We start from the raw sequence: 16,891 nt of genomic DNA on the forward strand, positions 1-16,891 counted from the left end.
GGGGAATGCAAAGACAGAACGAGACCTGGGGAGCATATAAAATATAGCTACCTGGTAAGCGAACGTGGTAGGGACTGGTACAGTCTCCTGCCATGTTTACGCGGCAACAAGCGAAGCATTGCCACGCCCAAGTGTTCATTTAGTGCACACCACCCCACTAAGGGAAGGGGATACCTGGTGCAAGGTTTTCTGATCGACTAAGATGAGAAGATGATCCATCAGAGAGATACTGACTGGATTGCCTGGGTACGGCTGCAGTATCATTACCGGCGTGATTGAAATGTGTCACGGCCCGCTAAAGGTGACTGGAAGCTCGAGAACTCGTGTTGGCAGCAGGGGGGCGTGCTCTTCCAATCTAGGCATTCCCTGCCGGTGGAGACTGTTCGCAGTTCGAGCACCGGAGTAGATAACGAAGATCAAAATAGAGTAGAGCTGACAGGTTCGTAGGATGCAGCGGCAAAATGCCTTATACCACTTTCAGCAAGTCCATTGTCCGTTAGCCTGCATCTTCTGGAGTGGGATGACTTTAGGGAAAGGCTGATGTAAACCGCTGTGTGGGTCGAGGCCAGTTGGACTCCCACGTGTGATCGAGCCTCTGAGTCTTTGCAGCTACGATTCTCTAGCCCTGCCAATGTAGTTTCTTTGATAAGAGTAGTATTGTGCTAGATCCAGCCATAGCAAGTTGCGCCCCCCTCTGGAGCCTTCCTTGCAGTATGTGTTTTCGCAAAAAGTGGAAAACACACTTGCCAGGGACCGCAAGGGTCTTTCTCCCCTAGCCACACACCAAGTGGGATGGGCGTAGAGAGTTCAGACGCATTAAAATCGCCACCGTCAAACGTCGAAGAGTGAAGGGGGTGCTTCTAGAGGCATGGTTTAGACACAGTCTTTTGGAGCATCCAAGTTTTGCTGTGTATTGCGTCGATCATGACCGGCCACCTAATTAGAGGCATTTCATCCTCGAAGGCACGGAGATCCCTGGGTCTTTTCAGCTTCTGGCAGAGGAACCTGGGAACGGTGTGTAAAATCCCGCAGCCTTGTCCATTGAGGTTCGTTCGCTCGCCCACGACGACAAGGGCGCTCAATAGCAATTCAATCTCCTGGAAATGAAGGAGCAATTATCTCGTTTCAAGGCCGCGATATTGTCCTTAAGTCTATCCTGCTACAAGCCACAACCCAAACATTAGCATAAATTTCAATATAGATATTCGAGGTTTGGTTGCGCACTTACCACACTGGGCATGTTCCGCTGAAGCCCAAGAGCCATGGATCAACACAGCCTTGGTGATATTGGTGATCGCAAGGAAGGATCCGTACAATATCATTCACAATGAAGGGTTGTGTACATATGGGGCATTCTGATGGTTCTGCTCTGGAAGCCGATTCTCGTCGATTCAACTTGGGCTTGTCCTGTCTGAAATATGCCTCGACTGGTCTTACAACCTGCAATCTTGCTTCCAGTGAACTGTCCAAATCTTCTTTGTCTCCCTCTGTGCCCAGTCTTTGTTCTTCTATGTCTCTGAACTTTCCGACTCCTCCAATGCGATATTCCACCAAAGGTAATAATAGCAGTGTGGCTTTGGTGATGCCCTGGTTTTCACGGATTTGTCGTGCTTGCACATAGCGCCGATGCTGCATTTCATCATACATCTGCATAGGCGGCTTGGACGTTTTCAACCAAACCGAGAGAACAATAACAACCATTGCAATCGCGATGAAGAGAGCGACCGTGACGATGATCCTGTTTCCGTACAATTTCGAAGGAGGAGAAGCAGGTTGATCAGTCGCCATGTCGCTGCCAGCACTGGTGGTAGAGGAGCAAGCACAAGCAGGCCAATGGTCTCGTCAGTCCCAGAGGCCGTTGAGAAGCATGAACTGGCTGCGTACCGTCGACATGGCTGCATCCATGTTTCACGCAAGGCAAGACACCTACACCGACGGTCGAGGAGGGAGGCAGGCAACACCAAGCACGCTACCTCTTGCCCAAGGGTCAATTGCACCTAAATGCCGCATGTAGAAGGCCAAGGTCCGTGGATCATTCTCCCCTCGCCCGTCAAAATCTACTACCAGGGTGGGAACATGGGATTGAGTCCTTCCGAAGCCTGCGATATCCACAGGATCCACCGCCGGTCCACATAGATCTGCAAGAGTCCCAAAGAGGTAAGCGGGCCCTCGAAGCAAGGAAAAATCCCGGGCATCTCTCCCCAATGGTAAAGCTCCCGGTTAGACGGAACAGAAGTTTTCAAATGCCAAGGGGTGGAAGGGGGCCAGAGGCGGGGGGCGGGCCACACTCACATGCAGTCGGTCGCCCTTTACAAAGTACGCGCCTTTCTCCTTCCTGAGTCTGATACCGGCCGATGGCACCATCAGTGCTCACCTCCATTTCCACTTCTCACAGCCATCATGGTTTCGAACAGCAACACGCTCGGTACAGCACCTTTTGCCAGCTGGTCTCCGAGGTTAAGTCTGGACCACCTCGTCCGACTTAGGCTAGCCTGCTGCCGGCACTCCTTTTCACTCAATGCGGAAACCCAACGACACCATTTGAGTGTACGCATAAGGTGTCATGAGATCTTCTCCATCTGACTCGTGAGGTGTCAACGCAAGCGCACTTGTATCGCAATGTTACGGCATTCAAGTCTCGAGTTCGTGGTGGCGACAGTCCATGACTCCTGTATCGGCTTGATTGCTTGCCTGCTGCTTGGGGTCGAACCTCAGTTATACCGGCCTTTGCCCATGAAGGGTTTTCCTTTCTTGCCATGGACGAAAGGGATGCAACAAATGAATTCACTGTCTAGCGAGACAGTCTACTGGCAACACCCTTTATACCCGCAGGACCCTTGATGCTTTGACAGCCTTCTGCTGGGGAAGCTGCAGGGATTGCCTGTACAAGTCCGACGTTGCCTACCAAATTGCCCCAATATGATACCTGGGTCATTTGATGTTGTTTCCCACCAGCCTCCGAAGGATTCAAGAACCATGACTGCATTTATCTTTGCTGGTGAGCAGCGTGTGCCATCGTCGGTGATAGGAGGTTCTCTATCGAATGTGATCCCGCAGGAACCTCGTGGGCAGTGCAGAGACTCATGACTTTCTGCGCAGGATGAGTCAACCCGAAACTTGGGAGTCGATGCCTCCACTCCCCCAGAGCAGCCCAAAGTTCAGTATTTCTACAGGCTTCGCAGACCCGGCATCGAACTCTTTGTGACGAAGCATCTCCTTCCCTCCAGTGAAGACACGTCTAGTCGCACAGATAATATGTATGCGCCGTTCAAGACTCACTTCTCCAGGAAGGGGAAGACGGAGCACAGTGGCTTCATATGAAACTAGAACTTACTTTGTCGGGGGAGTGCAACTCTGGCGCTGTGGTAGACATATGTTGGCCAAAGCCATGTCTTCTACCACCGGTCCTGGCAGCATTTTGGTAAAATCACAGCTCGAAAGTGTTCGGAAGATTAATTAATAGTGTTGGATCTACTAGAAATGGATCCGAGCAACTCCAATGATCTGGCCGCCCACGCCCTCTTGTACAATTAACACTCTTTCCAATCCGTCTGCAGTATCTCGGGGCGGCAGTGGGACGACGCCTCTCCCGCCTCTCCATTCACCTAGCGCTTTGACGTTCTTGACGACGTTGCGGTGTGCCAACGTCTTGCCGGCATTCTCGCCCCTCGGTATCTCCACTTCACGCAAGGTGGGATCGTATACGACCTCAATCACCCTGCCTCTTCGTCCCGTTGCCGCAGCGGCCGCGCTTGCCTCTCTTATCAATATACCTTCCTCGACCTTCGAGAATAACAGCCATGGCCAATCTTGACTCGCCAGCCGACCTCCTTCTTTGATCAACTTCTCCAGCTTCCTTGTCGAATTTCCCACCCCTTCGGAAACGCCGTTCACGACCACCTGCGGAGTGTATACCCTTGATGTGCCGCTTGCTTGCGCATATTCTCGCTGGTACGTGTCGGCCTCGGGAATACCAAAGGAGTCTGGCCACCCCAGGTGATCCCAGTATGTGACATGGTAATCGAGGACGAGGATATTGGGGTCGGCCAAAGTCAACAGTGACAGGAGGAGGGTGTTGGTTGGCGGACACGAGTTGCATCCCTGCGACTGGAATGCTTCGATTACGATGGGCCGGTTGGGCCGGGGCTTGTGAATATGGATCGCGCACTGGCAGTCTTCTGGGTGAGGGTCGAAGAGCGCGTATGGTGGAGGTGGAGGCGCCTCCTCCATGTCAGGGTCTATAGGCGGTGCAGCGTCCCATCTTGTCCTTGGAGCCTGCCGTGTCTGAGGGGTGTGTTGCGTCTGCTCGTCTTCATCGTCGAGGAAACAGCAGGACCATTTCAATGGGTTCATCGAACTCGTCGGATTGGAAGAAGACATGTTTGCATTTGCAATACAGTTCGAGGCGGCAGAACAGTGTGCAGGTGTTGGCAATGCAGGAATAGGCCCCAAATATGTACCTTCATGTGAGAAATCAAAAGTTGCGCTCTATGGCACAGCCATGGAGATATTTGGATTTTGCAGGAGTGCTGAGTGGACGCTCCTGAACACAAATCTCTTTCCAAGCGATCATAAGGGACCAAGGACGGTGCGCTCGACTGCCATGACGATCGCCTGGGGTCAACTGATGTGATATTATTGAAAAGCCACACACAGTCCCGATGCTTCCGTTCTGGGCAAAACCATTGAAAGCCTCTGTTACTGGCATCTCGGACGCTAGTTTCTTGCCCTGTCCCGGGCCCCCATGCTGCTGAGAGAAATTGGGGCAGTCTTAGCGGGCTGAGCAAGGCTTAGATCTTACAATGTTTCCATCATCAAGATCCACCCGGACAGCCGATGCCGTTAATGATCAGCCAATCAAGGGGCATGGCGGAGACGCCGTATTTCGAATCACAGTGACCTGGCCATTTCCCTTTTGCGACGTCTCTTCTCGTAATCTCCCTTCGAAACAAACTGCGTATATATATATTGGTTGACTAGAAATCGCCGAGGTATATATGGGCACATGTCTATCGCACGGAGGCTCGTCTTAATCATTGAAGAAATATAGCGAGATTCATACTGTGAACCTGGGTTATCGGTAAGTGAAAATCAAGGGCATCGAGACCACAAAGAGCAGAGAAGTCCAGATACTCGTGTATTACTGCGTGTTGCTTTAGAATGTCGCCACGTCGTGTGCAGCCTTGTTAATCCGCCGACAAGCAGATGCCATCCGACCCGTGAGAGAAAAGCCACTTCCGCACAAAGGCTTGTCCCTTCACACACACACACACACACCTCAGCAGACAGCGACGTCTAAAATATGATGTTCAAAGAAGGGTTGTTGTGCCGGTTTCCCGGAATTGGCCCAAGCGCACCGCAGGGTAGAAGAACTGGTCCTTTGCGTATCAGGGCTACGCACCTTGCTAGTTTGCCTACCAAAGATGGTCGGTTTCCTAGTTCATGGTTCGTCTCTTTGTGCTTCTCCTGGTCGTGGTGGTTTGCGCGTGTGCATTGAGGAATGCCCGCCGACATTCCAGACCGGAAACCATTACGCATTGGGCGAGAAAGCACCGACGCTCCGCCCATTGTTCAAAGAATGTCACCGTGGATACTGAAGGAATGTCTCTTTTGTTTGAAATCCAACCCGGAAACAGAAAAGTCAGCGCCATGAGGTGCTCAACTTCTTCCATCAACCAACTTGAGTTTGGGTTTTGAATTTCGCAGCCCCAAGTACGACTGCATGGTGCAGTTACGGAGTCGTCGCTCTTTCCTCTCTGAGACTTGAGCGTGTTCGCCATGAAGCTGGTCACGGTTCTCCTCCACATCCTTGGTCTTCGCCTGGTGCATGCCATTTCAGTCCAGGATATCCCTCAGTGCGCAGTAAGTTGGTTGAAGCTGGCAGATGGATGAGATGGTCGTTGACCGAAGAACAGCAAGGATGTCTCTCGAATTCCACCTCCGCTCAGACATCATGTTCGGTGATCGATATCGCCTGTCTTTGTTCGAGTACAACCTATGTCAGTACATTGTCTTGCTGCCTGTATACCCAGTGTAATTCCGACGAGCAAGCAGGTATGTGGGAACCGATGCGTTGGAAGGACACAGTTCTGACCTTTGCCTAGTTGCAATTCAGTTCAACAAGCAAGAATGTGCTGCTGTCAATGAGACCGCCCCAGATTTCGTGGGATGCTCACCAGCAGGATTATCGAGCGTGCTTGCTAGCATGAGTCTCACTCAGCCGCCAGCAGCTTCAACGGCTCCACCAGCATCAATGTCGTCTTCATCGGGCAATCCGAGCCTCACAACAATATCGGGCGATGCAGTGTCTGAAACAGCGGTGCCCACGACAGGGAAGCCGATAACAGCAACGACTTTTGTCGGAGCACCGTTGATGACCGGCAGCTGCACGGTGCCGTACTTTGCGATAGTAACGGACGCCGCCGGCGGGGTGACCGAGTTTCTCAACGTCGGCTGTTCTGAAAACCGACCAGATTGCTGTCCATATGAGTATGGACTCCATGCAGTCATCACAAGGTGCCCACAGGACTATTTTACAACCGCGAGTGCTTGCTGTCCACTGTTAGTACCTTTGTTCCCACTCTTACCACGTTTGCGACGCTAATTGAACATCAGTGGATATCAGATATATTATACTGCAATTGGGCTGGAGACTCCGTGCTATTCGGCTCCTGCCACGACATTTGTTCCAGCGTCCACTCCAACAGTGGTTGGTCTGACCCTTATCACTGACCACGTCTTCTCGCAGAAGTATTCGCTTGTGACACAACAGCAGGCGAAAAGCAACTTCCCTCCTGGAGCGAAGATTGCTATCCCCGTTTCCATTTGGGTCGTGATATGTATAGTATGCATAACGACGTTTTTCTGGGTCAGAAGGAGGCGTAAGGCGAAGCGAGCCGCCGAAGCAAACCGCACGACAACATTCCCACCCGAAGAGCCCGCTCTCCCTCACATGTCGATGTCGAGAGCGCCAACCGCACACGAGCTGGACAGCCCAGAGGCCCAAGCAGGATCTCCAGGGGTTGTCGGAGCAAACGGTTGGCCCATGTTTCCGACATCGTCACCACCAGCATATGATCAGAGCAAAGGAGGGCTCGCTATTCACAAGCAGCCGCCCGGGGTTCCACAGGAGCTGCCAGGAAGCACATATATACACGAGCATCATCCGGTGTTTTCTCCTGCTGGTTCGGTGAGCACACCCACCGAAGCAACGCCCGGCTCGCCGCCAGGAACACCCGTGCAGGCCGCTGCGGCGGGAATTGGGACAAGGTCACCAGTGCTGTCTAACGTCACAACACACTCAGATGCTCAGGGTCCAGGATTCGTCTCGCCCCTAGGGTCTCCGAGACTGCCCAAGACCGGATAGGAGAGGAAGTTGTAAATATATTGCATTCAATGGCATTTGTTTTGGCCGTGCAATTTCGAGTAATGTCAAGCCCACCATTTGAAATTGAAATCGACGGGATGACAGCCTCAGGATTGTTGAAAGATAGTCTGTCGTCTGGTAATGGAAGAAAACAAATACAATCTCAGGTCCCTCGACCGGGAGAAAATACGAAGAGCACGTGACTTATTCCGTGGTGATCAAATAATTTAGTCAGACTGAAAGATACTAACTGGATCCAACTGGATCCCACTCGCCCACACTCGTCGTTCCTCCTGTCAGACCAAAAGCTGGGCTGGGTGGCGAAGAATGGGGCAAGCCGGAGCTGCAGTTGAGCGGGCGCAGCCGCTACTTCTCATCCTCTCTCTGTGCTTCCATTTCTCCCATGACCATGACCATGACCATGACCATGACCATGACCATCATCGCGCGCCAGCCTGCCTGCCAAACATCCCTCTTCAAGAGCCAAGGCGTGGCAAGTCAAGATATTTCTTTGATTGTCTTCTCTTCTTCTTTCTGTTGATCCTTTTTTTCCATAGTGATTGTCTTCCTACTGAGAGTTTCTTTTCCAACGTTCTATTAGCGGCCTGCCGCCGCCGCTCAATCCCGATCATGTCTCTACAGGCTCCCCTCTCGCAGTTACAAGTGAGTATCTTGCCCATGGTACAGAATCATCGCCAGCTGACTTCTCTGCTGCTTCAGAGCCTGTCTGCTGTTGCCCCAGATGTCTTCACGACGCTGCCGTCGCTCTTTACTTCGCCACTCCAAACCCTCCGACGTTATCGCCTGGCGCGGCTGCGAACTGAGGGAGATGCATCCGGTGTGCGGCAAATACACTCAACCAACGCAAGATCAAGGCAGTCGATGGTACGCAATATTGTCTTTCGAGGCGCGAATATATCTAATGGCTTGCAGCCCTCGTCCAGCGTAATTCTCCCAGATTTCCTCACCTCCCTTCCGCCCGACAGTCTCCGGCCGCATTCGCTCAATCTAAATTCGCGCCCAACCCTACCCTGGATGTCTAGAAATCTTTCCTCAAACTTTACCTCTCGCCTTAATTCGATACCAACTCTGCGCCGGGAGTGGTCGACCATCGTCCCGAATACGACAATGAGGGCGGCCACAGGAAAGAGCACAATAAGACTGCCTTCGATACAACCTCCAACGAGGTCTCTGGCGTTTGGTCCTCCGCGCCGACCAGATAATACAAGCTTGGGTAAGCAATATCGACAATTCTCGACGACATCCCCACTTGCCAACCAAAACATGCTGGCTCACGCGGAACGCACTGCGAACAACAATCCTACAAGTGCCACCGCCCAAAACGCTTTCTATTCCGCCCTCCTACGTGCAAACATGCCCAAACTCGTTATTGAAAGATATCAGTCTGGTCGGTACGCCACCAACCCAGCAGCGGATGCGGCCTACCTCAAGGCTCTACAGATGACAGGCTCAGTTCCTGCTCCAGGCACACCCGGCTCAAATGTTACCGGTTCACAAAGTAACGGCTTGGGTCCTGACAAATTGCGGGCTGTTGGGCAGGCAGTTGCCGGACAGAACTACGGTGGGCAAGTGATTATGCCTAGCAATAAATCCGGTACAGGGGCAAAAGAAGCGCCGCTTTATGTGGTGGTGGAAGAGTCATGGGGCGCAACCATTCTGAAATGGGTCCGAACATTCCTCTGGGTTGGCTTGTCTGGCTACTTCCTCCTCGTGGTCCTTACCATGGTCGTGGAGATGACTGGGAGCTTCCGGACGAGAGTCGGACAAAACAACGAAGTACAACCCCAGCATCAGACTGTCCGCTTCAGCGACGTGCATGGCTGTGACGAGGCTAAGGAGGAACTTCAAGAGCTGGTTGAATTCTTAAAGAACCCGGAAAAATTTAACCAGCTAGGAGGAAAGCCCCCCAAAGGTGTTCTCCTGGTGGGCCCGCCCGGTACTGGTAAAACAATGCTTGCTCGCGCCGTTGCTGGCGAGGCTGGCGTACCGGTTTTCTACATGTCCGGCTCCGAGTTCGATGAACTGTATGTCGGAGTCGGTGCTAAACGAGTTCGAGATCTCTTCACCCAAGCACGAAACAAGGCCCCTTCCATCATCTTCATCGACGAACTCGACGCTGTTGGAGGCAAAAGAAATGCACGTGATCCCGCCTATGCAAAACAAACACTCAATCAACTCCTGACAGAGTTGGATGGATTCAGCCCTAGCACCGGGGTTATTCTCATCGCTGCGACCAACTATCCCGAGTCGCTAGACAAAGCGCTCATTCGACCGGGACGATTCGACCGACATGTCAACGTGCCCCTGCCTGATGTCCGCGGCCGGATTCAGATCTTGAAACATCACATGAGGAACATGCCCATCGCTGCCGATGTGGATGCGACCAACCTCGCACGTGCTACAAGCGGCATGTCTGGCGCCGACTTGGAGAATCTTTGCAATCAAGCTGCGGTTCATGCTTCACGGCTGAAGTACAAGAAGATCACGGCCATGAACTTTGAGTGGGCCAAAGACAAGATCATGATGGGCGCCGAGGCTAAGTCCCGAATGATTCGAGAAAAGGACAAGATCCAAACCGCTTACCACGAGGCTGGTCACACTTTGGTCAACTTATTTACTCCAGCTAGTAATCAGTTGTACAAAGTGACCATCATCCCGCGTGGTCAAGCGCTTGGTGTCACTCACTTCCTCCCTGAAATGGACGAGGTGAGCAGAGGCTACGATCAGTTCATCGCGTCGATCGATGTCTCGATGGGTGGGCGAGCGGCTGAGGAATTGATCTACGGTCCCCACAAGGTCACAAGCGGTATCTCTCATGATGTTCAGCAAGCCACTCGAACCGCGTTCTATCTTGTCACCCAGTGTGGGTACTCTGCCAAACTTGGAAATGTGGATCTTGCTTCCGACTACGACAAACTCTCGAGCGAGACGAAGCAAGAGATCGAACGCGAGGTGCGACAGATTGTGGAAGGCGGCAGAGAACGCGCCGACCGAATTGTCAAAGAGAAGCGCAAAGAGCTTGAAGCTTTAAAAGATGCCCTTCTGGAATACGAAACGCTGGACCGGGAGGAGATTATGAAGATCCTACGCGGGGAGAAATTGAAAAAGATTGAAATTGAGCTCCGTGAGGATGATGACACAGACAACGGGGATAATGGACGAGGAAACAAGTCACAACCCAAGAAGGATAAGGAGGTTGGCTCTAAAGGCAGCTTGGGGATTAAGCTCCCCGACGTGCTGCTCCCACCTGGAACGGGTGGGAGAGGAGGAGAGAAGGAAGGGGTCTCGCGGGTCAGTGATAGATGACATTGATGGTGGCTGATCAAGAGCCTTCATATGTCGTGTCTTTGTTGTGAATTTGGTTAGCGGGTAAAATGACTCTCTTATCGTGGAATTGAAAAAGGGTTATCCTCCAGAGCACGAACCATTATTTGACAGACAACCAGCCAGTCGAGCACGGGGGAGACAGTCAGAAATCACAAGTCACCGGGAGAGGCCCTCTGTATATTCTACAGAGTCGGGCGAATGTTTGATATAATACTTGTCTGGTAGTCTTGCAAGGTAGTCGCCTTAATATTAAGACATGGCACTTGGGACGCCATCTCATCGCTTCTTCATTCCCCGAAATGTAGGTATAGACGCGCAGATCTTCTCATAACTAACTAGTCGTATATGACGGACACTTCAAAGCTATGGCTTTCTGTAAACAGCAAAGTGCTTGTATGACCACTGACCCACATCGAGACGAGGCTGCGACCTCTCAATGTAATTGGAATGTGGACGTCAGTTACAGAATCGGGGCAAGGCTCGCGACTCCTGACCTTGAGCAAGCTATGCCACAATAGGCCACCCTGAGGGAATAGTGGCTTTTCGCCCTCTATTGTACGCTGCTCTCCACTTGGCCACTGACATAGTTGAGACAAATTGTTAACTTGGGTCAAGGTCTACATGGCCCCCTCGTTCCTGACCTGGCGGAAATGACGGCCCGGACCAAACTATCAAAGGTCAAGGGAGGAAGACTGCGTGTAGCCCTCCCCGCGGGAACTGAGTCCCGCGGAGTCTCAGCACTTCTGGGGGGAAGTATCGTCTCTTTGCCCCCCCCCCTTCCAAGCTTCATGACTCCGAGGCCTATTCTGACCATTTTTGAATGATTTCCCAATTGCAGGCCTGCCAATAGTTTGTTCTCTAGACAGCTCGGGCCGAGGTCTCCATAGGATATCAACCCCGCTTGAACCAGGTCTGGTCGCTATAACTGAAAGATAGAACGCAGCAAGCATGGTATGATACATGTACCATATTCAACAGGCCAGGGCAAGTGGAGCACTTGCAGTATCTAACATATTCAGAAAGGACATCAGTTTTGCTGGTGGTGAGTCTTCGACTTTTCTCTCCAGATCTGAGATCTTCCACCTCACTGCACAATGATCACCCGCGAGTCCACGTCTACTCTGACCTGCACTCCTCTCGCCCGGACCTTTGGTGCAGAAGTCCACGGTGTCGACTTCTCGAAGCCGGTCTCGAAGGAAACCGCCGCTGAGATACGTGATGCGTGCAACAAGTATGGCGTCCTCGTATTCCGCGGTGCGAATCTCAACAACGAACAGCAGATTGAATTCACCGCCAACTTCGGCGAGATGTATGATGTCAAGGCCCACATGAAGGCTGGCCGCAGGATGCGATTTCCACACCAGCCTGAGATCTTCGACGTATCCAACCTGGATGAAAATGGCAACGTGCTCACCGAGCTGGAGCCGGCACGCGTCGGGGCGAACAAAGGTAATTGCCTTTGGCACGCAGACATGGCTTACAATCCACGCCGTGCACACTACTCGATCCTCCGCGCCGTCGAGCTTCCTCCGAAGGGTACCGGGGGCGCGACGCAGTACCTCGATTCGCGAGCAGCCTATGACGATCTCTCAGAGGAGATGCGACGACGCATCGACTCTTTGGTCTGCAACAACTCCCTCTACCACAACCGAAAACTGGCAGCCCCAGACACTTTTGCGGATTTTGAGCCCTCGGATCTTCCCATGGCGCGGCATAAACTGGCGCAGATGCACGAAGAATCAGGCCGTATGAATCTGTATATCACAACATATGCACACCATTTTGACGGAGAGACTATTGGACAGAGCAGACCGCTGGTCAACGAGTTGCTGGACCACGTCTCTCAGGAGAAATATTTGTTGACGGTGGAGTGGGAAAACAATGGCGACATGGTCATGTGGGACAACACCGCAGTGCTGCACCGGGCCACTCCAGGAGGTGCATACACGACCAAATATAAACGCGATATGCGTCGGACATCCACCAAAGACAGCAGCTCTTATGGATGGGGGGTAGATCCCAATGCAACCTGGGAGGCTGGCCTCCGTACAACAAAAGAATAAGATCCGGGTGTGTAGTAGTAGTAGCAGTAGGAGTAGTCACAAGACAAGACAAGACGTCTGGTTTCTGGTTCAAGATTGCGATGTATGAATCGGGCCTTTTTACGAATTTTACGGAGTAGTTGCTGTGTACATACGAGGTAATTGACAGAGAATACGATGGTGCTCGATGGGCTTGATGTTGGATATACTGGGCGCCGATTATGTCAGCAACACGCCGCGAGCCGAGTCGCGCCACGACGATCTGCGCGCCCAGAATCAATATTGTCCTTGCTCATGGGGATCCCAAACAGAACAAAAGGATTCCACCATGGACACTTGCTCGCTAGCTCTGCGCAGGCTGCCCTCACGAACAAACCTCAAGGAGCCAAATCAATGACAAGCAACGATCAATATGTCCTGGTGACTGGCGCAAACAGGTAAGCAAGCGACTTTTCCATGTTTCCCCCATCCAATCGGCCAGATTCTGACTTCCTCGCTTAAGCGGCCTAGGCCTGGGAACCTGCTGTCGTCTGATCGACGAGTATCTTGCCTCTCACCCCCGCGACCATGGCGCTCTGACCATCATATTCACGACTCGGAGCGTCCAAAAGGGTGCCGAGACTCTTTCGACCCTCGAGAAGCACCTCGCCAGACATGGCCGTGCCCCCGCCTCTGGTCGCAAGATCTTCTTCCAACCCGAGAATGTCGAGTTGACGAGCCTTCTCTCCATCCGCGCCCTCAGCCGCAAACTCCTCGCCTCAGACCTGCCTCATCTAAACGCAATAGTCCTTAATGCTGGTATAGGAGGATGGTCCGGCCTGGACTGGCCCCTGACGCTCTGGACGGTTTTGACAAGCATCAGACAGGCCACAACATGGCCGACGTTCAAACTTGGTCTCGTCGGACTGGTGACAAAACCACAGTTCTCACAGGGGACTTGTGCCGGTGAGGAACCGATACTGGGAGAGGTCTTCTGCGCCAACGTATTTGGACATTACATGCTGGTCCATTGGCTCATGCCGCTATTCCGCGCATGCGCACCAGAGTCCCGCGGCAAGATCATCTGGTCGACCTCCATCGAGGCGGTCGGATGGCACTACAACCCGGAGGACCATCAGGGGTTGAAATCAGACACAGCATACGAACACACTAAGCGCATAGGAGACTTGTTGGCGCTCAGTGCGGTCAATCAGCCGGCGACCGCCAAACAAGTCAAGGAATACACCACGCCTTCTTACACCATGGCATCCGCACGGGGGCGGCCAGATCAATCTGAGCCGACCTTCCACGTGTCGCACCCAGGGATCTGCACCACCACCATCATCAGCCTCTGCTGGATCGTGCACGAGTGCTATCGGCTCGGCATCTATCTGGCCCGCTGGTGCGGCTCGCCTTGGGCAAACGTGACCAGCTACCTAGGGGCCGCGTCGGCCTCCTGGCTCGCTCTCGCATCCCTAGCAGCCATTACAGGCAAAGCGATTCAAGCCACCGGCGACGAATACAGCGGGCCATGTAAATGGGGGTCGTCGACCGACCGCCTGGGCCGTTCTCACGTTCGCGTCACCGACGTCCCGGGCTGGGGCCTCAACGGCAGCGGCAAGCCTTTCAAGGATAAATGGTGGGGTGGGAGTCTTGGGAGAAAGACCGGTTCCGCCGACGCCACGAAGGACGACGTCGAAAACTTTGTCGCCCAAGGAGCACAGGTGTGGAACAGGATGGAGACATTGCGGAAAGACTGGGAGGCGAGGATCGAAAGGTATGAAGCAGACCATGCAACGGGGAGCAATGGACATGGAATGAAGAAAAAATAATAATCGTGTTCTGAAGAGACAAAAAGACCAAGGCCATACATACATACATGCATACATACAGGGAGCGACAGATATAGAAACCCTCAGGCCCCTGACCCGTCCACAATTCCATCCTCTCTTTTGTCTTTAAACCACTACTGGCTTCCTAGGTCCTCGCTATTTTTTTTTCCCCGTGTCTTCCCTCTCCCACTTCTCTTCATCCTCATCCTCGTCCATCCACCCTCGACACATCTGCACGGCCTTGTTCCACTTCTTGTACAGCCTGTCACTCTCGCGCTTGGAGATGCCGGGCTGGAAAAAGTGCCGGCCTTCGGCGTTGATCTCCTTCAGCTCGTCAAAGGACGACCACACCTTGGCCGCGAAGCCCGCCGCGATAGCGGCGCCCAGGGCCGTGGTCTCGCGCATCCGGGGCCGGTCGACGGGGATTTGGATTATGTCGGACTGCGTCTGCGTGGACAACCAATGCTTTTCGTCAACTTCATGATTCATTTTCTCCTATGGGAGTTGGGTGGCTGAGTGGGTGGGCAGGAGAGAAAAAAAAAAAAAAAAAAAGAGAAAGGACTATGTATAGGTATGGTAAACTCACCTGCATGCATAAGTCACTGTTGCTCATGCCCCCGTCCACGGCCAGCTCCTTCAGGTGGACACCGGCGTCCTTCTCCATCGCGTCCAGGATCGCCTTGGTCTGAAAACATGTCGCCTCCAGCGTGGCCCGCGCGATGTGCCCTTTCTCCGTGTATCCCGTCAACCCGAATATCGTGCCCTTGACGTCGTCGTACCAGTACGGCGCGAACAGGCCCGAAAATGCCGTGACAAAGACACACCCGCCGTTGTCTTTGACCGTCCCCGCCAGGTCGGAGATCTGGTACGACTTACTACCGAAGCCCAGCTTGTTGACGAGGAACTTGACCGACGAGCCAGCCACGGCGATGGATCCCTCAAGCGCGTAGACGGGCTTGATGCCCTGCGGCGAGAAATCATACGCCACCGTGGCGAGCAAGCCGTGTGTCGAAATTACGGGCTTTTCGCCCACGTTGTATAGAAGGAAACATCCCGTGCCGTACGTGTTCTTTGCCCGGCCGGGGGAAAAACCACATTGTCCCACCAACGCCGCCGACTGGTCACCCAAGCAGCCTGTGATCTTGACTCCCTTGAGTTTGCTCAATGCGAGCGTGCCGTATGCCTCGGGGTCTGACGAGGGAACGATTTTCGGCAAGTGGAGCTTCGGTGTTTTGACGTCGAGGTCGAAGAAGGAAATCAGTTTGTCGTCGTAAGAGAGCTTGTGGATGTTCATCCACATGGTCCTGCTTGCGTTCGTGGGGTCTGTCACGTACACATTTCTTTCAACACCGCCGTTCAACTTGTACACGAGCCAGGTATCCACCGTCCCGAAGGCTAGTCTTCCTTCCGCGTACGCCTTCTTCACCTTGTCAACGTGACTTAACATCCACAGTACTTTGGTGGAACTTGGGTATGTTGACAGCGGGAGGCCACACAGTTCTATGAGTTCATCTGCCCCCGGCTTCTGCTTGAGTGCGCGCACAATGTGCGCGCTGCGGGTGTCTGTCCATACAATCGCGTTGTGGAGCGGCTCCCCCGTTTTGATGTCCCATACCATGGTTGTTTCACGTTGGTTTGTGATCCCAACGGCTTTTATGTCGGAGAGAGAGTACCCTTGAGAGGTGAAGGAGGTGCATGCTTGGTCGATGCAAGTGCAGACCGAAGCGACAAGGTCCTGCGGGTTGTGTTCATGCCAGCTGGACAGGAGTAAGAGAGGATACGGTCATTGGAAGGGCACCTCGCGTTGCTTTGGAGATACAGGTCTCGTTCAACCGTGCGAAAACTCACCCGGAGTGTGGATAATGCTGTTCAAACTCGATTTGGTGCTCGGCAACTGGGTTGCCCGCAGGGTCGAAGATGAGGAATCGTGTACTGGTAGTGCCATTGTCGATTGCGCCAACGAAAGCCTTGTTCGATTTATTGCCCTACAACACCCCTTGTCAGTAGCACTTAAGCATTGGCTAATTTCAAGAACAAAGTACCATGTTGGATAGAAGAGACAAGCTTGATGGAGAACCGAGGTGAGCCAAATGTTGCCTGAGTCTCGAAAACATGGAAAGACATTATCTCACAAAGATGTCCAGCAAGACCCAAACCAGAAACAGAGCATGCAACAAAGAAGCAGTAATCAGGAAAAGGAAGCAGTGGTTGCGTCAGGCTGGAGAGAGCTCGAGTGCGGGGAGAGGTGTGCTCGGCGAGGCGAGGAGGTTATGATGCAACGCCGAGATGACGATCTGGAAAAGCATGTGGCAGCTGGTCTCGCT

At 52.9% G+C, this 16,891-nt stretch overlaps 7 protein-coding genes across 7 annotated transcripts; 4 read left to right on the plus strand and 3 right to left on the minus strand.

The window, feature by feature from the left end:
* Positions 1-1,224: 1,224 nt before the first annotated feature.
* On the minus strand, positions 1,225-1,788 carry A1O5_05786 (uncharacterized protein; the record flags this gene model as incomplete). The annotated part of the gene is made up of 1 exon (XM_007746385.1): positions 1,225-1,788. One exon carries the CDS (start codon positions 1,786-1,788, stop codon positions 1,225-1,227), a length of 564 nt encoding a protein of 187 aa, XP_007744575.1.
* Positions 1,789-3,474: 1,686 nt separating this feature from the next.
* On the minus strand, positions 3,475-4,380 carry A1O5_05787 (uncharacterized protein; the record flags this gene model as incomplete). The annotated part of the gene is made up of 1 exon (XM_007746386.1): positions 3,475-4,380. The coding sequence occupies one exon, from the start codon at positions 4,378-4,380 to the stop codon at positions 3,475-3,477; it is 906 nt and encodes a 301-aa protein (XP_007744576.1).
* A 1,540-nt stretch (positions 4,381-5,920) lies between these two features.
* Positions 5,921-7,366, plus strand: A1O5_05788 (uncharacterized protein; the record flags this gene model as incomplete). The annotated part of the gene is made up of 3 exons (XM_007746387.1): positions 5,921-5,999; positions 6,105-6,561; positions 6,616-7,366. The coding sequence occupies 3 exons, from the start codon at positions 5,921-5,923 to the stop codon at positions 7,364-7,366; spliced, it is 1,287 nt and encodes a 428-aa protein (XP_007744577.1).
* Positions 7,367-8,650: 1,284 nt separating this feature from the next.
* A1O5_05789 (uncharacterized protein) lies at positions 8,651-10,693 on the plus strand (the record flags this gene model as incomplete). Its single annotated transcript, XM_007746388.1, has 1 exon — positions 8,651-10,693. One exon carries the CDS (start codon positions 8,651-8,653, stop codon positions 10,691-10,693), a length of 2,043 nt encoding a protein of 680 aa, XP_007744578.1.
* Positions 10,694-11,808: 1,115 nt separating this feature from the next.
* Positions 11,809-12,777, plus strand: A1O5_05790 (uncharacterized protein; the record flags this gene model as incomplete). The annotated part of the gene is made up of 1 exon (XM_007746389.1): positions 11,809-12,777. The coding sequence occupies one exon, from the start codon at positions 11,809-11,811 to the stop codon at positions 12,775-12,777; it is 969 nt and encodes a 322-aa protein (XP_007744579.1).
* Positions 12,778-13,050: 273 nt separating this feature from the next.
* On the plus strand, positions 13,051-14,567 carry A1O5_05791 (uncharacterized protein; the record flags this gene model as incomplete). Its single annotated transcript, XM_007746390.1, has 2 exons — positions 13,051-13,193; positions 13,259-14,567. The coding sequence occupies 2 exons, from the start codon at positions 13,051-13,053 to the stop codon at positions 14,565-14,567; spliced, it is 1,452 nt and encodes a 483-aa protein (XP_007744580.1).
* A 156-nt stretch (positions 14,568-14,723) lies between these two features.
* A1O5_05792 (glycerol kinase) lies at positions 14,724-16,612 on the minus strand (the record flags this gene model as incomplete). The annotated part of the gene is made up of 4 exons (XM_007746391.1): positions 14,724-15,014; positions 15,154-16,324; positions 16,416-16,552; positions 16,610-16,612. The coding sequence occupies 4 exons, from the start codon at positions 16,610-16,612 to the stop codon at positions 14,724-14,726; spliced, it is 1,602 nt and encodes a 533-aa protein (XP_007744581.1).
* Between the last annotated feature and the right edge of the window lie 279 nt (positions 16,613-16,891).

Source organism: Cladophialophora psammophila (genome assembly GCF_000585535.1).
Source record: "Cladophialophora psammophila CBS 110553 chromosome Unknown aczJe-supercont1.8, whole genome shotgun sequence".
NCBI classification, from domain to species: Eukaryota; Fungi; Ascomycota; class Eurotiomycetes; order Chaetothyriales; family Herpotrichiellaceae; genus Cladophialophora; species Cladophialophora psammophila.